Below are 23,263 nucleotides of genomic sequence, written 5' to 3'. Positions count from 1 at the left end.
CAGTTGTGCTTTATAACATGGTAGATTTATTTATTTTTTAAAGTTCAACAGGCCTGTTTTAATTGCTCTCAATTTCTGCAAGGTCAGCCTTTCACTTACACTTTGTGTACTGGAGTTCATTACTGCCATTTTTACACATCCCTGGTTCTCATGGCAACCTCCATTCCACAGCCAGTGAAACATGACCAGCCGACAATGATGAGCGCTATGAATTTCCCCCCTCGCGCCTGGGCAGCTCCTGTTGGAGATTCCTTTATTCAGCACTGCCGAGTGTGTGTATAGACAAATTTATGCTTGTCTGTGGTCACTGCTCTTGCACTTGTCTGACCTTCAACCCCTGTCAGACTCTGCATGGCCCTTTGCATCCCTGCCAAAGCATTCCAGCCTGGCTTTGCTACCTTAGTGGAGCCGTCTGGCCACTTGGTGTAACAGCCGTGTGGACATGATATTGCATAAATCAAATACAGGTTAGCCAATTATGCATGTCTGTATTATTGTTTTATCTGTTGAGCTTAATGTGCACTTTTGCCTTCAAATTAGGAAAAATTGGGGGTTGTGATGGTTAATTAACCAAAGTTGTTTGACACACCGTCTAATGTGTGTGTGCAGGTGGTCGTGGGTGTGTTACCTGTTAATTTTGTACAGCCTTGTGCTTTTCACCCACATTCACCTGCTCTGTATCTTGTTTAATTGTGTGGTTGCAGCTACGATGAATAACAAGCTCATATGAATTGAAGAGTTTATGATGCTTTCCAAATAAGGCCTTAAATCATCCCTGCATGCACTTCCTTGCACCTGCATGACCAGAAGAGGCAATGTAGTTCCAACACGATATAATCTCTTCTGACTACTTTGGCATTCATGTGACTTTTATGCAAAAGCATGAGTGGAGCCCCCACATCAGGCTGCTTGCAGCCCAGTGCCTCTCCTCTGCTGTGGTCCAATTTGTGGACTCATTGTTTGTTTGGCATCTGGACGTTTGCAAGAGAGGACTGAGTACTAAACAAAGATGGTGAGTGCTAATTACTGGAGCATTTGCGCGTGGATCTAGGTGGAGATATTGGGAATGGCTGGTTGTAAGACGGGTTTTTCTCTCAAGGTCAACCAAGAGAGCCTTAAAAGAGGAATGGCCAGTTTGTCTATGGGTGAAATGCTCAGCGTGTGCTCTTTCCCATCTGGTTGAGGAATACTAATTTTAACAGTAACATCTAGAATGTTAATTGCTTTACTTTCTCATTGTATACTTCCTTTGTCACAAGCAGGAACTTTTTTCCTCAAGTGCAATAAACCCTTTACTAGAAATAAATTTTACTACTAAATGGGAGTTTCCTTCATTTTCTATTAATGTGGGGTATCTAATGTCTACTGTCGCTGACATTTGAAGGCCTGACTAGATATTTTGAGATCATGTTGAGCACTAGGCCATCCTGTTCAGTAGAAATATGACCCATTCATAGACTTTTTGGTTAATTTAATTCATTGTATTTACCAGAAATGGTTCTGAAGTTTAACCATCAATGCTGCCAGGTCTTGTTTTTGCTAACCTTTGATGTAATAAGTGTAAATGCAGTGTTCCTAGTCTTCTCTTATAATTCAACAGTTAAAATGACAACCTATTTAATCCATGCGTCCCTGCTGGTCTGCTTATCTCTGCTTTGCAGACAGCAAAGCCATTGTGGATGGAAACCTGAAGCTGATCCTGGGCCTGGTATGGACACTCATCCTGCACTATTCCATCTCCATGCCTGTGTGGGAGGACGGAGAGGAGGTGGACGCAAAGAAGGCCACCCCCAAGCAGCGGCTGCTGGGTTGGATTCAGAACAAAGTGCCAGACCTGCCCATCACCAACTTCAGCGAAGACTGGAGAGACGGCCGGGCCTTAGGAGCTCTGGTGGACAGCTGTGCACCAGGTGAGAGCTGATTGTTTTGGTTAATTCTGAGAGTTCCCTGCATGTGGAGAATTAATGTGTTTACATTTTGATAAATCACCACCAAACTCTGAAGTTTTTTTCTAGTTTGGTTGGTCATCTGAGAGGTTTTTTTTGTGTGTGTTAGGCTTGTGTCCTGACTGGGAGACCTGGGATGCCGTGAAACCAGTAGAAAATGCCACAGAAGCCATGCAACTGGCTGATAACTGGCTTGGAGTCCCACAGGTTATGACACCTTTTTAAACCTAGGTTCCATTTTCTATATTTGTAGAGATGGCAAAAACTCTCAGGTGAGTGAAACGCCTGTTGTGGATAATGTGGTCAATGTAATCTTTGACCAAACAAACCTTGTCAGATCAAGAAACAACCATTTGTATGAACATGTTAAGTTAATGCGCTTCTCATTTGTGGTGCAGTGCAGTACTGGCATTCTGTTTATTTGCATTGACCATTGTATTTGCTTAAGAGGAGGCAGTCAATTTCAATTAATGAGCTACAAATGTTCACACCCCAGTCACACCTCTGCAAACAGGAAGGTGGGAGGGTCAAATTAGCTAAAGACACACCCTTTGAGTGGACTTTACACAATGCTTTTTAAAACATTTGTTTATCTTTTGTTCATGCTATTTATCAAGGGTATTCAGATGGCATATAATGGTGAGAGAGGTAATTGATGTTTAAAAGATGTGACCAAAGATTGTCTTGTGCATTTGTCTTTCGTAACATTTGACTGTGAAATGCTTTAGTTTTGTGGACGTCTTACTTGTTTATGCAAATATGTTATGGCACAGAGAAATCACAGTGCATCTCTCATTAGTTTCCAGGTGATGGATTGTACATAGTTACATACTTATGCCTTGTAACTTTGTACTTGCATTTAACATTTCTTATGTTAACAGTGCTAAACACTCACTTTCAGCATCTGTCTCCAGGTGATTGCACCTGAAGAGATCATTGACCCAAGTGTGGATGAGCAGTCCGTTATGACATACTTGTCACAGTTCCCCAAAGCCAAACTGAAACCTGGTGCCCCCCTTAAACCCAAGCTGAATCCCAAAAAGGCCCGGGCTTATGGCTCAGGTAAGAACACATTTGAACCCAAGATGTTACATGAACAAAGCCATTGCTAAAGCTGTGGGTGTACTTCAGATTTGTATTTCTTGTAGAATCTTTTAGGTCATTAATCTTATCAGTATTCTGCTAGAACTTTACCAAATTGCTACTAGATATGCCATTATAGTGTGTTTGTTGGAAGGGGGCATAATTTGGGTTTTTTTACTTTTTTTTTTTACTTTCAAAGTGAACTTTGTCATGCAGACTGTAGCTCAATGAAATTGTGTTCCTTCACACCCTGATGTGAAATTTTACATGAATAGACAAGTGCATGACATGGACTGTAGTCATATTTTGACATAGTAAGCTGGTATAAATAGCAGGAAAGTAGATTTTGAAATATACAAATTACATTTGTGTGGAGGTGTTTGTGTTTGTGTGTGGGGGGCAGTTTAGCAGGATAACCATATGTTTAACCACCTTCTTCACTGCCTTAATATGTTAGAATTGTTTTTGACATATTCTCATAAGAGTCTAGTTTTCTCCAAAAGTGAATCTGTGAAGAAAGTGTTTTACTTGAAATGTAGGGACTTGGACTGATGCTCCAGTATCAATTACAAGTATCCTATATGTGTAGAACATGTGCCCTGACCATGAAGGCTTTCATGCTAATGCTAGAATTGTATCTATTTAACCTTATTTATGTAATACTTGTATACATCCCACTGTAAGTTAATTCCCATATATATATAAAATCAGTTTATATGGATCATATTTTATGACCCTTGTGAGGAAACCCAAATGACTTGCTCAACCCTTTCTATAGCCTTTAACATTTTTCTCAGAACAAGCAAGCAGCATGATTTCAGAAATTAATGGCCCAGAGTAATACAATTCAAGGAAATCCTTGGTCATTACCCACAACAGTCCCTTTAGTCCACATGTGGTGCTTAATGTTTAACTACACAGGATATACAGCTGTGTTTTTCCAGCATCAATGGATAGTCTTTCTGACTGTTATTTCATCATGGGCAGTGAAATGAACTTCTCCAGGCAATATGCTTTAGAGCAAATGGTTTAATTTATTGCTGTGAGGGTATATATTGTGGGTTTACCTAGGCTGATGTGTTTTAATATCTGCATGTTGACAGGCATTGAGCCAGTGGGCAACAGGGTGATGTGCCCAGCTGTGTTCACAGTGGACACCTTCAGTGCTGGACAGGGGCAGGTCACTGTCTACATTGAGGACCCTGATGGCAGAAGGGAGGAGGTGAAAGCTGTGCCCAATGAGGGAAAAAAGACTTACAGTGTGACATATGTTCCTCAAGTGATGGGACCTCACAAGGCAAGTTTAGGGAAACCTTGATGTAGCCTGCTATGTGAAATCTGTTTGCTTGTTTAGATGTGGACTGAGATTGAGATCTGGCTCTTGTGTCCACTCTTCAGGTGACTGTGCTGTTTGCTGGCCAGGAAATTCCAAAGAGTCCCTTTGAGGTGAATGTAGACAAAGCTCAGGGAGACCCCTCCAAGGTTATAGCCAAAGGCCCAGGCTTGGAGCCCTTCGGCAACATTGCAAACAAACCCACCTACTTTGACATCTACACAGCAGGTCTGATGGGTTGTCATAAATAAATAAATTAATTAATTTGTGTGTGTATGTATGTATAATGATGCAAGGCAGTGCATCTATATATATTCTGTGCTGTTGATTTTAACTTTTTTCTAATTTTCATTTCATGTATTCTGCCTTTTTGTTACTTTGCTTTGTCATATTTAGATTTTTGTAACCAGCTTTGTAATAAGTTTTCTTTGGTAAGTTAAGCATTCAAAGTTGAGTGCCTTTATTGAAAACAACGGTGTTTGTCCTCTGTACCTTTTAAACTCTCTAGCTCTTCTTTTTGTGTCTGCAATAGGAGCTGGTGTGGGTGATGTGACTGCAGTGATTAAAGACCCCCAGGGCAATAAGAACACACTGGAGGCTCTCATGGAGGACAAGGGTGACGGTGTGTTCTGCTGTACCTACAAACCTGTCCAGGCTGGAGCCCACACCATCAACATCACATTTGGGGGCACCCCCATTCCTAAGAGCCCCTACACCATCACAGTTGGCCCAGGTACCAGGCTTGTCTATTAACTGCTTGTGTGCATCATCTTGCTTGTTATTCTGCAAATTATCTAGAGGGGGAATACTTGGGAGAACTTGGGGATCCCAGTGGAATGAATAAGAGCAATATCCTCCTCCTTTTTTTTTTTTTTTTTTTTTTTTTTAAATATTTGTAAAATTATACACACACCCCTTTCTAACTGTGGGTAATAAATCGTGGAGGGCTTAGCTCCAGTTGTTTAGTATGTGTAGTGACTGATCCAGTAGTATCCATCTGCATATCTTTCAGACCCTCACCATCAACTCCTTACAAGTATGCCTCTGTTGGTTATTTTCAGAATTGCAGTCACACAGTCCTCCCCTTTGAGAGAATTTTAACATTTTGGGGTTATTTTTAGTGCTGTGTAGTACGTAATGACACTGCCATCAAGTGCAAGTGAGGCGGTAGTTTTGTAGGAGGAAGAATTTAACATGGCGTACGTTCATGTGGTTTATTTTTGTAATAATGTGTGTCAGTTAATTTAATGGCAACTTTTTTTTTCCCCCATTAATTTACCTTTTTAAAAAACAAGCAAACAAAAAAAACCTCTTATTCATTTGTGGCCAACAACATGATGTAGACTGTTTTCCTCCCCACAGCACTTTGAATAAAGATAAAACGCTTATATTTGGTAATAGCAATGGAAGGTGCACACAAGCTGCCTACTTGGACTCAAAAAAAAGAGTTTTATGTCTAATAATGTCATGTATCCCATCTCAAAAAGATTCTGGCTCTATTGGCTGGTTGCCTGAGTAATGTTAGTGGGGGTGTGGCTGATCTATTCACCAACTTTAAGCGCTGTACAGAAGGAGATCTTTCAAATACTTTAAGCCTTTGTAGCTTCCCTCATTGTCGAAGCAAAGAAAGGCAGAACTGAAAAGAGCTGGCAGGCTGAAAGGGAGAGCAAATCGAGCATGAGAAACATTTGGTGTGGCTTTTCAGAGATGCTGACAGCTCTAACCTCAAGGAGTGTAGTTTAATGTTACCCTTGTAATAGCCAGCTAACTAGCTAAAACAACTGAACTGTTATTTTGCTAATGCTGGTTGGTTGTTTGGTTTTTTTTTTTTTTTGGTTTTTTTTTTTGCTTCAGTTTGTCTTATGTTGGACAAACCAGGATGGCCATTATTTTTAGCCTTTCAAGTGTTAGTCTGTCATTGTAAACAGTGCTATATGTAATATGCAGTCTTGTCACAAAAAGTAGATACTTCTCGGGAAGTTTACATCTTGTCTGAATTAAAATATCTGGAGAATACACGGTGATGGCTAGCTTGCTAAATTAACCTAACTTGTGTTTCTCTGGGTGGTATTGGCCTACATGGAAGGTTCGGTTACCTATCAAACTGCGGCTAGCTAGCAGACGAGGTTTAAAGCAATGGATAGACTCTTAAGCCAAAAAGGCTAATTTCAAAGCACCGCTACTACATATTGTTTTGGCATAGCTTTCTACAGAACAGTAAATTGCCTTCTACTTATACTGCTCAGGGTGCTGACGTAAGCAACCTAGTTAAACAGATACACGCCTACAGCTAAAGTTTATCCTAGTACTCGTGATGAATGTGAGACCTTTCAAATGAAAACAGTTAAGTCCAAAATTATACTGATAAGGATACGATTGCATCACTGAGTACTGATTGAGTTCTCTTTGTACACTCCTTCAGCATGAATGCATTCACATTCATCAGATAAATCTGCTTGGGGAAATGGTTCACAGCACAACTGTTGCAAAATATTCTTCCACACTTTTCGTGTGATTAGTTTCTCTAGTGGAGAAGACTTTTAGTCTTACAATGTACAACGTAGTCTTGCACTGTAAAGCTCATTGCAAAGCTACAGGAATCTGTGATATTCTTCATAATATGTATTCATTATTTTTATAATTGTCATTATAAAATGTTTATATTTTGATAAAGACAGGTATGAAGATGAGTTGATTTCTGTGGGGTCCTCAATCATGCTAGAGGAATGCCAGGACCCAAAGTTTCCCAGCAGACTACTGGCTGGAACATCGCATTGCCTCTGCTGCTTTGCCACCTTCCTATAGTGCATTCAGATGCCATCTTTTCCCTGAGTAACTGACGTACATGCAGGTGGCTATACGCATGACGTGAAAAAACATGATTCATTAGACAAGGCCACCGTCTTCCATTTTGCTATTTTCCGGTTTTGATGCTCATTTCCCCATTGTCCTTTGCTGAAAGCACCTACAGTAGTCAGCATGAGCACTCTGACCAATCTGTAGCTTCCAGACCCTTATGTAGCAAGCTGCAATTTGCTGTAATTTGACACAGTTCTGTCATAGTGAGGATTAACTTTTTCAGTAATTTATGCTACGTTAGCTTTCCTGTGGGATCAGACCCAGTGGGCTAGCCTTTTGCTGCCTATGCACATCAGCGAGCTTTGAGTGCCTGTGAACCTGTCAACAGTTCATAGGTTGTCCTTCATTGGACAACCGTTGTTGGGTATTAAGCATTGCATACTGGGAACACCACAGTTACCTGCCAGTTTGAAGTTCCTGTGATTCTGACTAAAGGCTTCTCCTGACTCATGAGCAGTATTCAGCAGAGTGTTTCTCAAACTTTTGAGTATCTCCTCTAACCCCCCCCCCCCTTTTTTTTTTTTTAAAGGTGCTCTTGGCTTTCTTTTGTTACCTGGCCCTTAGTTCTTCAAGCAGTCTTTGTTCAAGGGCAGTTTAAATGAGTTTAGAAGTAAAGTAAGGTTTCTTTTGAACGTATATGAAGTTAGATGCTCTGGGGCCTAACGGTGGCAACTTGGGATTGGTGGGGCTTGAACTAGCAACTTTCCGATTACAAGTCAAGTGCCTTAAGCCCTGGGCTACCTCTGCACTGTGTATGCACAAACTGCAGTCAGAATTTTTTTTAGCTGAGATGCTATTCACTTGTGAATACAGTCAGTTTGATCTTTGGAAAGCCATGGTTTAAAAAGGAGTGACCTCAACCTTTGGTTGTGCATAAGGTGATATGTGGACCAGAGGCAAAAACTCAGGAAAGTTCAACTATTTCATCATTTTTGAAAAAGTAAAAAATCAGGTTTTGGTGGGGGTGGGGGGGTGCTCTCTGGTGTGGTTTTTTTTTTTTGGCTAGTAATGTATGTGGCAGAGGTATTCTTGCTCCTCAGCTCCTGAAGCTTTTTTTTTTTTTTTTTTCTAGTTGGTACCCATGTTTTTCAGCAAACATGTGTCTAGGTGACTCTTGATTTTTAGACTCTTGCTTTTCACTGTGGTAACATTTTTCCAGGCCATTAAAACCAACTTTTTTTCTTTTTCTTTTTTTTTTTTTTTTGGCTATAATGCTTTAAAAAATAAAAATAACAATGAATGAATAATTGGTGTGAGCTGTGCTTTGCCAAGAGTGCCAAGCCCACAGAGAACACAACCCACAGCTGGCTTGATGATCCTTATTCCCCTTGTTCTTTGGAGCTTTTGTGGTGGGCATGGTTTGGTGAGCATTACCTCAGGAACTGAAAGCATGCGCTTAATGAATGTCCAACTGAGCTCAAAGGAAAAGTGTTTTTTTTTTGTCATTTTAAACATTTTTGAGCTAATACATTTGGCCCCATTTTGTTCAGAAACAGCATTATCTCTGGATATTTTCCAGGCTAACTCAGAAACTTGCTATAGCTACTATATGGATTCTTGTATATAGTTGAGTTTGACTACTATTTGTAAGTGAACAGTTAGTCCAAGTTATTGATTACACATTTAAGAACTCGATTTATAGCTTCATGTTGAGTGTAGTTATGTTCTTGACCATAATGATGCATATATTTATGCATTGATGTGCATCTTGGGACTGACTCTAACCTGCCTGCAGTCCTGTTATTTTTACTCTGGCCTAATGAGAGCTGAGGGAGAGTGGAGCAGAGCAGTGCAGGTGGAGTGCTCGTCATCCCAGTGGCCTGTTACCCAGGCATGCCATAGGCCTGTTGAGCTCTTTTGAGGAAGCACTTGTGTGACTCTTCTCTTATTTATAACATGCATTCAGAGCATAAAATTGAGCAAGACAAATTGTTCAGGCATTAAGATGACACATCGTGTGTGTTTCAGCATCTGCTCCTGGTGCTTGCCATGCGACTGGCAGAGGCCTGCAGCCCAGAGGAGTGCGCGTGCATCAGGTGGCCAATTTCAAAGTGGACACCCAGAGCGCAGGAAGTGGCAAACTAAAGGTCATAGTCAAAGGTCCCAGTGAGTAACTCATTCATCTTTCACTCTGGAATCTTTCTCATGTGTGCGCTCGCTCTCTTGCTCGCTCTCCTTCCACTGCCTCATCCTGCCTTTACTTTAATGCTGTAACTTCCCTCTTTTTGATTTTCAAACTGACATATTGTGACCTTTGAGAGCCTGTGTGGGCTCACTGAACTCCCATGGCTGCTCCACTTTGCTTGATTGGAGTTCACAAGGTGACTTGGAAAATGTAGCAGTAAAATATCAATCTATGGGAGAGCGGGCCAGGGTGGAGGCTTCCTATGCCATACCAGCCTCTGAGGCTCAGATGGTATTACTGTAACTGAAAAAGCAGACTTTGTGCCAGGCTCTTCTTACTATGATTAGTGAGCTGCCTGTGTCATAGCAGAGCACAGACTAAGACTCCATGTTTCACGGATATTTTTCCTACACCATCTGTACTGTAATTGTTGATCTACTGTTCGTCAGAGTAGGCCTATTGTACACAGTGCAGAGAATAGGAGGCATGCTGCACAGTATTCCAGATAGCTCCATTTCATGGTCAAGGTTACAGTAGTGTGTGCATTTTTGTTTTTGTTTTTCTCTCTGAAGGCATGGAGGAGCCAGTGAAGCTGAAGGAGTCGATGGATGGCATGTATGCCTATGAGTACTACCCTAAAATGCACGGCAAGCACACTGTAGTCATCACATGGGATGGCCAGCATATTCCCAAGAGGTGCATTTCTATAACTTCTTTGTATCCTTACAATCCTTTTAACTAGTAGCCTAATTAGAGAATATGAAATCTTTTTTAAAACATGATGTTCCTGCCAAACTCCTGTTTGCTGTCTAATCAGTATAGTACATTTGTGAAAGCCCCTTTTCTTAGATTATGCAGTCTAGCAGGTCCATATGCTGTTTTTCGGGGTCTTGTCTGAGTTGGTTAGGATTTAGGGTTTTGGTATGAAGACATACTCGTATATAAACAGTGTGATCTACTTTTGGGTGCATCTGGTTAAGTTGGAGCAGACTTTGGAACATGTCCTCAGGATCTGAGTTAAACAAAACACTTGTAGAGGTGAAGTTGTTAAATATACCACATAAACCAATGTTGGGAGTCCTACTAGTTAGATCAGGTTACAAGTTGGATATATTTGCTATTTACCATCTTTATCCATTCAGTGTACTGCTCAGTCATATGAAATCTGGGGAGTAGTGACATTGCGTCGTCGTGTGTGTGTGTGTGTGTGTGTGTGTGTGTGAGAGAGAGAGTGAGTGAGTGAATGGGGTGAGTCTAGTGCAACAAGACAACAGTGAACTTCCACATAGAAAGCCCTTTGTGTGCAAAACTGTCTTTCACATTTATTAGGACTGGTGAGCCATCCTAATAAATGTGAGCTGTCATGGGCATGTGGTTTAATTTTATATGATGAGGCCACTTGCCCTCTGTTTGGGATGGTCCATTAGTTCATTTTCCAACAATTATTGTCTATTTTAGAAATGAGAAGCTGCTTTTATGGCATAAGGACATGCATATTTTCTATACTATTTTTGTCCTCTCTAACAAATGAAGCATGTTCATCAGATGGTATGGTTTCCATAGCTTCAGCAAAAAGAATACTTGTAACCATGTGGATGGGACTTGTAACCACTTGAGTAGCCTGGCATTTACGCAATTAGCCAGGGGTTCTTTTATACTGATGGCATTTGGTGAGCTCATGGCCAGCAGAGTGCCCCACAAGACCTGTTGAAATGCTTCACTGAGAGAATGAGACAGGGAGCTGTTACCACAACTGCCTCACTTTCTCTCTCACTCACTCACACAGGCATCTATCATTTATTCTGTTAAACATTTACCCTGTTTTCACAGCCTCCATTGAGGGCTTCTCCACCAGACTTCTGGATACAGTCCATTGCAGAGAATTTATTGTATATTGTAGAATTTATTGTATAATGTATTCTGAAATGGTGAGTGAGTCATGCTGTAGGAACTGGCAGTCACACAAACACTTCATTATATGCCATTAGTCAGTGGATAGTGCCATGCATGAGATCAACTGGTTGTGGTCTGGAGGATTATTATTTACATTTATATAGCACCTTTTTCAGACTCAAGGACGCTTTGCGCACACATCAGCTTTTACAAGTGCACACACACATATGCAATAATTGGTATGTGATGTCTCTTGGCTCTATGCTCTGTATTGTCATGGCAGTCCCTTTGAGGTTCTTGTTGGCCCAGAGGCAGGGCCACAGAAGGTCCAAGCATGGGGCCCAGGATTGGAGGGCGGAATCGTGGGCAAGTCTGCTGACTTTGTGGCTGAGTCTATCGGCACGGATGTTGGAGTGCTTGGTGGGTTCATGGCATCTTTTAGCAATCACGTCCGTGACATTCAGAGAGATTTTAATTGGTATTCTTCTCTGAATGGTCTTCAGGATAAAATTCCATTAATGTTAAAGCTTTATGACCTGCTGTCTCACCAATTGCATATTTTTTGCATCTTACAGGCTTTGCCATTGAGGGCCCATCACAGGCCCGGATTGAGTGTGTGGACCAGAATGACGGCTCTTGTGATGTAAAGTACTGGCCTACAGAGCCCGGGGAATATGCCGTACACATCATGTGCGATGACGAGGACATCGAGGATAGTCCGTTCATGTCCTACATTGTCCCAGACAACAAAGCCAGCAATCCCAACGAGGTACAGGTACCCTTGACACTCAAGACTGAGGCCAGCTTCCTGTGAGCAGGACTGGGGTTCAGATGGTAGTCTGACAGTTGTATCTGTAATTTGGTTTAGGTTAAAGCCTATGGACCAGGTCTGGAGAAGACTGGATGTGTTATCAACAAGCCCACTCAGTTCACAGTCGAGGCTAAAGATGCAGGAAATGGTCCCATGAAAATCATTGCACAGGTAAGCTCAAGATTGATATTCAAAATCAATCTGGTCTTAAAGTTGCAGATTTGCCTTTAATTGCCATGAATCAACCTTTACAAGTAGTTTTTGTATACATTTGTAGTTGAAGGCTTTCTTTCTTTCTTTTTTTTTTCTGTGCTTTTAATGGTCAAAGTCAAATAAATTTTTGTAGCACTTTTTACAACAGCCATTGTCTCAACGCAGCTTTACACATGTCGGAGTCCAAGCCCCCAGTGAGAGACAAGGGGCGACAGTGGCAAGGAAAAATGCCAGACAGCAAGAGAAAGAAATGGGGGGGCGTATCCCCATATCCTCCTCTTTATAAAAATTAAGAATAAGCAGTAAAGGTATATTCAGATTTTCCAGACTGGGTTCAATGATGTATGTGTGTACCTCAGCAGAAAGAGAGAATACATTACATTAGTGCTGGCATCAAAACATCCCAGTTTGCCATCCCAGTGCCCATGGACACCCAAATCTACACCTTTACCTAAGATGGAAAGTAGTTAATAAAATACATGACTACCATCAGCCTTAAATATGGACACTCTGAGTCTCGAACATTGACAGGAAGGTTGCTCCTTAGTGTGGGAGCTTTATAGAAAGAGGCTCTGCCCCTGCAGTAGATTTTCTTTTCTTGGTACTAGTAAAGAGCCTGCTCTTTTTGATCTAAGCAGATGTGGCAGGTCATGATGCACAAGGAGTTTGCCATGATACTGGGGGCAAGACCATTCAGTGCTTTTGGGTCATTAGAAGTATTTTATAATAAACGTGATCTAACTTTTTCTTGTTCTGGTAAGAACTCTGGCTGCTGCATTTTGAACTAGCTGGAGATTGTTTAGGCAAGCTTTTTTAGGCACTTGTTTAGGTACAGCCAGATAGTAAGGCATTAAAGTAGTCCAATCTTGAAGTAATAAATGCATGGACTAGCTTTTCTGCATCATGTGAAGTGGGTATGATTCTAATCTTTGCAATGTTCCAAAGGTGGAGAAAGGCTATCCTAGAAACATTTACATGAGCTTCGATTGAGAGACTGGGATCCATTATTACGCCCAAGAGCTTAATTGTTAAAGAAGGTGTGATTGGGAGATGGGATTTGTCCTCTGGTTTGGCTGAGACATATAACTGGGTATCATCGTCATAGTAGTGGGAACTAGCACAGTGTTAATATGTGATTTCACCTAGACTTAGCATATATAAAGAAAAAAGCAAGGGCCCTAGAACAGATCCTTGTGGGACACCATAGTTAAACTTGATGTATGCTGAAAGGTTTCCATTTGATTTGCTGACCTGATGCTAAACTAGTAATGATCAGCTAAATAAGATATAAACCAGGAAAGTGTTATTCCCTTAATCCCAACATTTTATTTTTGAGTCTGTCTATTAAAATACTGTGATCTATGGTGTTGCCGAGATCAAACAATATAAGCAGAGAGACACAAGCCTGGGCTGATGCCAATGATGGGTCATTAACTACTTTAATTAGTGCTGTTTCCGTAATGTGATTTAGGCCTAAACCCTGAGTGAAAGATTAATGTATCCGGTTCTGATACAGGTATGATCTTAGCTGCTGAACTACAGCTTTTCCTAGGATATTGAAAATAAATGGAAGGTTTGAGAACAGCCTATTGTTTAACAAGCAACATGGGTTGTGATTTTACTTAATTTTCTTTTCTTTTCTTTTTTTTTTTTTTTTTTTTTTTTTTAATAAATGGCCTGATTTACTACTAACTTGAATGATTTAGGAACATAGCCAATGTTCAAGAAGGAGTTTATTTACTTTTAGTAAAAGTTCAATCACTTCTAATTTATTTAAGAAAGTGTGGGCAGGTGAAGATTGTGAGAGATCAGAGATGCAACTTCTGGTTCTTGGATAGGAGTAAAGGATTCTAAAGTCTTTTTTTGACTTGTTTGTTCTGATCTTTATGTAGCAGAATGTCTTGTTAATACTCTTATCTCTAATGTGCTTAATTTTCTCACTGAAGAAATTAATGAGCTCATTCCTACTAGATGATGTAATCCGAGCTTTGGTGTTATTTTTATTCCTAGTTATATGAGCAATTGTACTAAATCTAGAGTTTTTTTTTCTTTTCTTCAGATAAGATGTTGAGAGGTAATAAGTGCCTATAGAGTATTTGTTTTAATTTGTAAATGTGATCATTTATACCATGGTACTCCTTTAAATTTTCGAAGTGAATGTTGAAATCACCAAAATTAATAGCCCCTTTTACTAGAGTGACTAGGTTAGGAAAATCTGGGAAATCTGCAAAGTCAATAACAAATACTGATAGGGTCCTGGTGGCTTGTTGATGTCAATTAGTGGAAGAGGAGAGGCTGGGTGAGCATACCCATTTTATGGATACTTTGTAAAAAGTATTTTGTAATAACTGAAATATGATGCATAATAGCCTGAAAACTTCACATGGTTAATTTATCATGCAAGGCTGTAAATAGTATCCAGAGCATGGTAATAGCATACTGTGTCCTTGTGCTTCAGAATGCTGACGGTGTGCCCATTGACGTGAAGGTGAAGAGTAAAGGTGACAATGTCTATGCCTGCTCCTATACCCCCACCTCAGCTGTCAAGCACACGGTGGCAGTGACCTGGGCAGGGGTCAGCATTCCCAACAGCCCTTTCAGGGTAAGCCCATCTGAGCCCCGAATCTCTATAGTACCCACTAACACCTTGACGACTAACCAGTACCCTGAGCTTCCTGAAATAATGGCAACTAAAGTGGTGGAGGTGAAGGCATACCCTGCAGTTTTGGAAGTTGTGGTAAGACAGGACATGCTAGCCAAGACCGAAGCCCCTGACACTGCCATTGTGAAACGAAAACCCATCATTATTATTACCACCTATACACAGGAGAGCTGCTTGGTTTCTCTCAGTTAATTTGGTGGGGGGTTGTTTTTGTTTTTGTGTTGATTGTTTTCATTAATGACTGACTGTAAGTCTAATATTTTTGTATGTTCAAAATGAATTATTTTAATCTTTTTCCTCCACAATTTAATTAATTTCATTATTTCAATGGCCTTTATTTTCAATCATTTTGTGTGAATTAACACAATTAACTTTACAATTATATTATGTGCATCTACACATTTGTTAATTCTAAAATTTTATTTCAAGGAAATTTAAGCATTTTTTTTTTACAACATAAGATCACATTTCATTTAATCTTTTTTATATTTGAATTATGAATTATTTAATTTGCTTTTAAAGTGATGTTAATATGAGAGAAAATGTCAGATTCTCTGTGGTAATGATTGCAAGGAATGTAACCCTGTTACACCGAAATCCAAAATTTCATGGCCATCGAGACATTTTTCTGTAGTCATTCCTACATTTTTAAAAACAATAATATTCAGGTCATGTGGGGAACATGACCTGAATATTATTGTTTTAAAAAAATGTTAGATGCCATCATTTCATGATAACAGCAGTGCTTAATAACTGACCTCAGAAAATTGTATTTTGAAAATTTCTATAGTCACATGTAATTTTGGAATTATAGAAAATGGACCTTTGTCATGAATTTGTCAATGACTGGTTTATTAATTGTGGATTCAATGTTTCTAGAACCAAAATAAATCCTAAAAACCTTCTCTGCAAAACAAATTTTTAATATGAGATCTTGTTGTGTTGCCATTGAAAATAAATTCTTATGAATCTTTAGCATTTTGGAATGTAGACATGTCATACATTGTAAATGCTATATTTGTATTTCTATTAAATGAGGAACAATTCTTTGCTAAAGGAACAATAGGTAGTTTCATGGAATGCAAACATGGATTTTACATAAGCCACAGACTTTTCCATGATTTAATGCAGGCTTAGGGTGCAACGTGGGTTGGGGAAATGCTTTTCTTTTCTACAGTGTTCTCCCTGCTGTTGAAGATGTTTCCGTGGCAGAATTCTGATCGAGAAGTTGGGGGAAATGCAACTTATTGCTCCTTTAAAGAGACACGTTGTATAACGAGTTGCTGTAAGATGTTCTAATTTTGTGTTTATTTGTTGGCAGCTTGTTTGTGATTTAAATGAATCTTTTAACACTACTGAGGTCTTCTGCTGTAGGTTCATGTTGGAAAGGGAAGTCACCCTCACAAAGTGAAAGTTTTTGGGCCTGGAGTGGAAAGGACTGGCCTAAAAGCTCATGAGCCCACACACTTTACTGTGGATTGCACAGAAGCTGGAGAAGGTTACAGAAACACACTGCTACTTCATGGCTTTTAAAAAATGTAATGTTTTTTGTTTTTAATTGCATTGAATCCCTCAAGGTTTTTTTTTGTTTGTTTGTTTTTGTTTAAACCTACAGGTGATGTCAGTGTTGGTATCAAGTGTGAAGCGAATGTCATCAGTGATAAGGAAGAGGATGTTGATTTTGACATCATTCCTAATTCAAATGATACCATCACTGTCAAGTACGTCCCACCAGGAGCTGGATTCCTCACCATCAAAGTCCTTTTCACAGATAAAGTAAGTGAAGATCACCATGGGGGATTTGTTTGATTTGGGTAGGCTTTCATAATGCCCGTTCAGACTTTACTATATACTACTTTTACTCCCAAAAATCCCATGCATTTGTGACGATTGACAGGAAATTCCTGTCAGCCCTTTCCGTGTCAAAGTGGACCCTTCACATGACTCATCCAAAGTTGAAGCTGAGGGGCCAGGGCTTGCTCGAGCAGGTCTGTTTATTTATTTTTATTTATTTATTTTTTCCTGAGTAGCACAATATTCCAGAGCATAGTCTCACTTGTATCCATTCCTTTATCGCTCTTTCTCTCTCTTCTGTTCTTCAGGTGTGGAGAGTGGAAAACCCACTCATTTTACAGTTCATACCAAAGGAGCAGGCAAAGCCCCTCTGGATGTGCAGTTCTCTGGCACTGCCAAAGGGCAGCCTGTACAAGACTTTGAGATCATTGACAATTATGACTATTCCTACACTGTAAAATACACACCCATCCAACAGGTAATGTTGGGGGTTTTTTCTCCTCAAAAAAAAGCATGTCATGTCACTTGTTTACAGACAGCTAAAGAGGAAAATATCCCAAAGCTATATTTATAACTGTTCATGATTTTTGCCCATCCATCAAGTATATTGAGATTCTTGGTTGCTCTCCTTACAGGGAGAGATGGTGATAACTGTGAACTTTGGAGGTGACCTCATCTCTAAAAGCCCCTTTGCTGTGGGAGTGGTGGCCCCACTGGACCTCAGCAGGGTCAGAGTCGATGGACTGGAGAACAGTGAGTGCTCCCCTGTGTGTGCACATGCAAACATTTGCTTTGTGGTACTTCATAAATAATCTTTGGTGTTTCTGCTGCCAGCACCCCACGTGTCTTACTACAAGCAATGTGCTCTCCTCTAACTTTCACCACATGCTTGTTGACAACATTATTAACATTGCTGTAAAATGGATTTCTTGGTCCTTGCCTTAGGAGAGTCTTATTGGTACTTGTCTGTTTTCAGGGTTTGGAGGAAGTTAGTAAGGGGTTCAACACGTACTTAGCACTGACGCACAAACGTCTTCACTAGTTAGACCAAATCTAATGCATTTTAATATTTTATAACTCTTTTTCAGGAGTGGAAGTTGGACAGGATCAGGAATTTATGGTTTGTATGAATGGAGCAGGTGGCCAGGGGAAGATGGAAGCACGGATCACCAGCCCATCGGGCAAGTCTCTGCCTTGTGTGGTGGAGCAAAGGCTGGGCAAAGGCGTCAGCCTGGTCAAATACATTCCCAATGAGGAAGGTGCCTATACTGTGGATGTCCTCTATGATGGCCACCCAGTGCTGGGGTGCCCCTTCTCTGTTGATGCCACATTGCCCCCAGATCCCAGCAAGGTTCTTATCTCTCTCTCTCTTTTTTTTTTTTTTTTTTTTTAACTACTTGGTTGGTTTTGGTTTGATTTTGGAGGTTTTTTTTTTTTGTTTTGGTGCAGTGGTTTTTTGTTTTGTGCAAGTGTGGTCATCTCTTCATGGGTGGCATGGCAGCCCAGGAGAAAATGGCGTTCAAGCAGTTCAGCCAACAGCATGCGGTGAAAGTGGCCGTAGGTGTAAATGTTTCAGTACAGGAGTGCTGTCGGGGCTATGGTAGGGTATGACAGTATCTTATCTGCATTGAAAGTGAATAGTTAGTTTGTTTTGTTTCTGGATAGCATTGATGGTTTCTGATGTCATAGTTTGTGGTGTTATTATTAATGAAAGCTGCTTTAGTGCTCTCCCTCTTGTTACCCTGCTAAGCGAGTCGCATTTTCCAACATACCACTGTTTTATAAAAGTCTATTCATGATTTGTCTCTCTTTTGGTCAACTAATATCTCTGACTAAAAAAAAACCAAATCCCCCTCAGTTGCTGTTAAAACATGTCTTTTAGGAGGCATGTTTTTATGATTTTGAAATATAACAAGACTTGATCTTAATGTCACATTTAAATTCAAAATCGATCATTTTAATTATATGGTCTTTGCTACAACGAAGACGAAGTGCATTGGTTCGGAGGGGAAGGCCATCTTGTACGGTCCTGTGTTCCGATGGCTCGAGTAAAGCAGTTTTGGAGGTTAGAGACGATTGGGATAGGAGAACCGTGCAAGGGACTGCTAGTTCCTAGAATCTTGGTGGATAAACATGTGATGAGTTATGGGAACGGGTGAGCATTTTGATGAAGTTTTGGCAGAAAAAGCTGAACATGATTCGTCTGTTTCAAACATTTCCTTGTATTTTATTGTCCAGTGGTCCTTGAGAAATTTATACTTTGAAAATGAGGAGAGTATTCATGGAAAATATAAAACATGCAAAAGGGGTATGGGTGGAAGAGCACTTTCCAGATCGGGCAGGTTTCATACAGTCTTTTCAGTAATTGAGAAGCGATTTATGAGACGAAGGTTTTACTGATCAGGAGATCTTCCATCTAAAGGAGATGGTGACTAAGCTAAACCAGCAACTGTAGCAAGATGGCCTAGTTTTTGGTTCATGTTTTTGTATTAGTGGGCTAGATTTAGTTTTCATTTTAATCATGAGTGTCTGCAGTCTGGCGATAATATTAATGGAGCCAGGGATGTAAATGAAAACAGCTTTCAGTGGCTGTGCTCTTTTCAAAGAACTGGCTTTCTCAGTCATTTGTAATGGAGGATATAATAGGGGGACGATTACTAAAGATTCGAGCTGTTTTTGAACGTTGTGCTTTGTTTTCGTGTTTTATATGCACCACTAGTGGTGTTGGAGAATTCTCTTTTCTAGATACATTGTGTTCACTAGTTGTAATGCTGTAATTACTTAGTTTTATCTGGAGATTTTAATTGTACAGAATCAAATGTGTCTAAATTCTAAGGAATCATTTAGAACCTCATGTCACCTCTTGTAAGAGGTTGATTTAGAAAAACTCTGACCATCATATGTGTATTTTTCACAATCTGATCTTAACTCACAAATTTTATTGTCTGCCTATGCTGATGCAATGCTTAAAGCTGATATTTTTATAAGCATGGTGGAATAGTTTGGTAAAATTTCCTCTGCTAAGGTGAACTGGAAAAAAGTGAAGCCTGCTGGTGGGAAGCTGACCAAATGGGACACCGTGTTTACTACAGGGGTTGAGTGTGTGTGTAATTGTAAAGTGCATTTTGAATGTGTTTGTATATCGTTATTACTCATTTACATTTCTTGTGAAATCTCTCATGCTCGCTCTCTTTAGATGCATGATGAGCAGATTCCGTTTTTGTATAGAATATAAAGATTTTACAGTTTATCAGCTCATTCTTGCATGCCTATTATCTGTGAAAGTATGAGTGGCAGCTAAGGAGTAATGGTGCTGTTCCCCACAGGTAAAAGCTTTTGGTCCAGGATTGAAAGGAGGTCTGGTGGGCAGCTCTGCTGAGTTCACCATTGACACTAAAGGAGCAGGCACAGGCGGCCTCGGCCTCACTGTGGAGGGTCCCACTGAGGCCAAAATAGAGTGTTCGGACAATGGTGATGGAACTTGCTCTGTATCCTACTTGCCCACTGAGCCAGGCGAGTACCTGGTCAACATCCTCTTTGAGGACATCCACGTCCCTGGTTCACCCTTCTGTGCCAATATCCAGTACCCATTTGACCCCATTAAGGTGGTGGCATCGGGCTCAGGCCTCAAGCGTGGCAAAGTTGGTGAGGTTAGCGTTGTGCATGTGGACTGTGCCAAGGCTGGTCCAGGGCAGCTATCCTGGGAGGCTGTGTCCGAGACAGGCTCCAAGGCCAAGACGGAGGTCCTGGACAATGAGGATGGTACATACACGGTCACTTACGTGCCGCTGAAGGCCAGCATGTACACGCTGCTCCTGAAGTACGGGGGAAAGGCTGTTCCTAACTTCCCTGCCAAGGTGGCAGTGGATCCTGCTGTTGACACCAGCAAGGTGAAGGTCTTCGGACCAGGACTGGCAGTAGATGGTACGTGTACCTTTTTTAAGTTAGAATTTTTTAATGTCTTCTTATCAGAATCACCTTTTTTTTTTTTGATCCACAGGAGATCCTTAATTCCAATACACAATGGAAAATTTGAATTTTATTTTCTCCGCCAAATTATTTGGTAGCACTTACTTTCTTGCAATTTAAGAAAGTTTTCCATGACGTTGTTTTTCTTTACTCTTGGTTTTCACTTTTCAGAGATGTTATTAAAGTCCTCTTCTTTCAGAACCTCTTCACGTTTCATTATGCTTAGAATGATCACAGCCAGAAAGAGGGCCCTTCGTCTTTTTTTAAATAGGTTTCCTGCTGAAGGATCCCCATTTTCTTCAAAGCATAAGAGTGGCAGTGACATTCTCATGAAGCAAATTTAATCATTTTATGAAAAGACTGTATTCATTACAAGTTCCATTTATTCTTCCCAGTTTTCTGTCTTCAGTTACTCCCATGTGCATTATTTCATATGTGTTGAGTCTTTTTCTTTTCTATAGGTGTTTTCAGGGAGGCCACCACTGACTTCACTGTGGATGCCCGGTCCTTAACCAGAAAGGGAGGGAAACACATTAAGACCCATGTTAAGAATCCATCAGGTGCTGCCACAGACTGTCTTCTCACTGACCAAGGCGATGGCACCTACAAAGTGGAGTACACACCCTTTGAGAATGGTACAATGCAAAGGCCAATAACATGAGTGTTCAGAATAAATTTCTTCCCAAAGAATGTGTGTGCACAACATGGCAGTAGTTAGATGTAATTTGTCAAACTTTTAATTTTGTGTGTATATCTCATGGCAACACAGCACTATGTAATGTTTCCAGGTGTTCATATAGTGGAGGTGCTGTTTGATGAGACTCCTGTTCCCAAGAGCCCTTTCCAGGTACCTGTGGGTGAAGGCTGTGATCCCACTAGAGTTCTGGCTGAAGGCCCTGGGCTGGAGGAAGCTCTAACTGACAAGCCAAATAGGTTTTCCATCACCACAAGGTATGGCATTCTTTTGTTCAATTTTTTTTTCATTTTTCCTCCTTTCCCTCCTAATTTTCTTAGTATCATCACATGCTATTAACAGTCTGGTGTTTTTTAAACTAACAACTAATGAACAGTGTAAGCCTTGTGACTGACCAATTGCATCTGCTTCCCCAGGGGAGCTGGCATCGGGGGCCTAGGGATCACTGTTGAAGGCCCATCGGAGTCAAAGATGTCCTGCAAAGACAACAAGGATGGCAGCTGTAATGTGGAGTACACTCCATACACCCCAGGCCTATATGACGTCAACATCACATATGGAGGACAGCACATTCCAGGTACGTAATGTGGTTTTTCTAGTGTGCTGTTCTCTGAGAGCCTGTTTGTATGTCTCATGATTACAGACCGTATATGGTATAATGACATTTAAATATCGGCATAGAGAAACTCAGCATGCACAGAACCTTGGGTGAACCCGTGTTGTCTTTACATATTAATCACAGTGGAAAATCACAGTCCATTTGAGGTGCTTGAATTATTGTTGGCTCCTTTTCTTTAGTGATGCACTTTTGTGGAGTAACAAGATATATATAGACTCTAAAGAATGTGTTGTTCAGAGTAAATTATATATTCATGTTTCATTTAAGGCATGCTTAGATCAGTTTGAACCCTGCCTGTCATGATTTGGGGGGTGGAGTGTGGGGGGGGGGGGGGGGGGGCACATATTCCCAAAACTACCATGTGGTGTTCACTTAATGGCATTTTTATTTTTAGTGGTTTCCATTTGATGTTTCTCAGGAAGCCCTTTCAAGGTGACAGTGAAAGAAGTTGTGGACACCAGTAAGGTGAAGCTCTCTGGGCCTGGTGTGGGTTCGGCTGTGCGGGCCAAGATCCCTCAGGCTTTCACTGTGGACTGCAGCAAGGCTGGTGTAGCGCCCCTCTCTGTGGCTGTGACTGGCCCTAAAGGTTGGGTGATGCATCTTGTAGTCACTGTCAGAACTGTAGTCCTTTGAAAAAGTACTTCTACAAAGGCAGAATGTTTTTAGATTTTTATTGGTTTTACAGAAGTTGTCTATTGTTTAGTCATAGTTTAGAATGAATAAGTTCATTTAAAAGTACCTGCTAATATGGTGACAGCCAGGACTCGATTAATGTAATGTACTTGTTTAATAATCATTGTTTGTATTCAGGTATGGCTGAGACAGTTGATGTAAGAGACAATGGAGACGGAACATACAATGTAGCCTACACGCCCTCCATGGAGGGCCCTTACTCTGTGATTGTCAAATATGCCGAAGAGGAGATCCCTTGCAGGTATTGCCACCCTTCATCCTGAGCATTTCCCACTTTGTGCTGCTAATTACTCATGCTCTGTTATTGACTGTTTTTCACATTCCCCCCCCCCCCCCTTCCAGCCCTTTTAAGCTTCGTGTCCTACCCACTCATGATGCCAGTAAGGTACGTGCCAGCGGGCCTGGCCTGACCACAGGCCTGCCCGCCAGCCTGCCTGTAGAGTTCACCATCGACACTAAGGATGCAGGAGAGGGCCAGCTGTCAGTCCAGATCAAGGTGAGCCATCCCCAGTACACACATCGCACCCCCCTCACAGGCCAAATGCAATGTCCTACCTTTCTGCCAAATA

At 40.8% G+C, this 23,263-nt stretch overlaps 1 protein-coding gene across 8 annotated transcripts in view; it reads left to right on the top strand.

Annotated features, from left to right (window-relative positions):
- flnba (filamin B a) overlaps positions 1-23,263 on the top strand; it is a 55,677-nt gene that overhangs the window by 12,927 nt on the left and 19,487 nt on the right. For 7 of the 8 annotated variants that reach the window (XM_081705082.1, XM_081705081.1, XM_027001937.3 and 4 more), the window contains exons 2-26: positions 1,662-1,910; positions 2,056-2,153; positions 2,861-3,008; positions 4,133-4,326; positions 4,428-4,590; positions 4,895-5,095; positions 9,190-9,327; positions 9,919-10,042; positions 11,523-11,659; positions 11,815-12,008; positions 12,108-12,221; positions 14,722-14,865; positions 16,300-16,423; positions 16,541-16,701; positions 16,823-16,913; positions 17,028-17,197; positions 17,355-17,472; positions 17,808-18,070; positions 20,046-20,643; positions 21,150-21,323; positions 21,477-21,639; positions 21,799-21,959; positions 22,420-22,587; positions 22,812-22,935; positions 23,037-23,190. In XM_081705082.1, coding sequence (XP_081561208.1) covers positions 1,662-1,910; positions 2,056-2,153; positions 2,861-3,008; positions 4,133-4,326; positions 4,428-4,590; positions 4,895-5,095; positions 9,190-9,327; positions 9,919-10,042; positions 11,523-11,659; positions 11,815-12,008; positions 12,108-12,221; positions 14,722-14,865; positions 16,300-16,423; positions 16,541-16,701; positions 16,823-16,913; positions 17,028-17,197; positions 17,355-17,472; positions 17,808-18,070; positions 20,046-20,643; positions 21,150-21,323; positions 21,477-21,639; positions 21,799-21,959; positions 22,420-22,587; positions 22,812-22,935; positions 23,037-23,190 — 4,373 coding nt within the window. Of the gene's footprint in view, positions 1-1,661; positions 1,911-2,055; positions 2,219-2,860; positions 3,009-4,132; positions 4,327-4,427; positions 4,591-4,894; positions 5,096-9,189; positions 9,328-9,918; positions 10,043-11,522; positions 11,660-11,814; positions 12,009-12,107; positions 12,222-14,721; positions 14,866-16,299; positions 16,424-16,540; positions 16,702-16,822; positions 16,914-17,027; positions 17,198-17,354; positions 17,473-17,807; positions 18,071-20,045; positions 20,644-21,149; positions 21,324-21,476; positions 21,640-21,798; positions 21,960-22,419; positions 22,588-22,811; positions 22,936-23,036; positions 23,191-23,263 lie in introns of those variants that run through there. The other variant, XM_081705083.1, reaches the window with a different exon arrangement.

This window comes from Electrophorus electricus, chromosome 22, assembly GCF_041902795.1.
Source record: "Electrophorus electricus isolate QZ-2024a chromosome 22, ASM4190279v1, whole genome shotgun sequence".
Classification (NCBI taxonomy): Eukaryota; Metazoa; Chordata; class Actinopteri; order Gymnotiformes; family Gymnotidae; genus Electrophorus; species Electrophorus electricus.
Note: the sequence above shows the minus strand (reverse complement) of the source record. Positions and strands in the feature narration are given on the sequence as shown.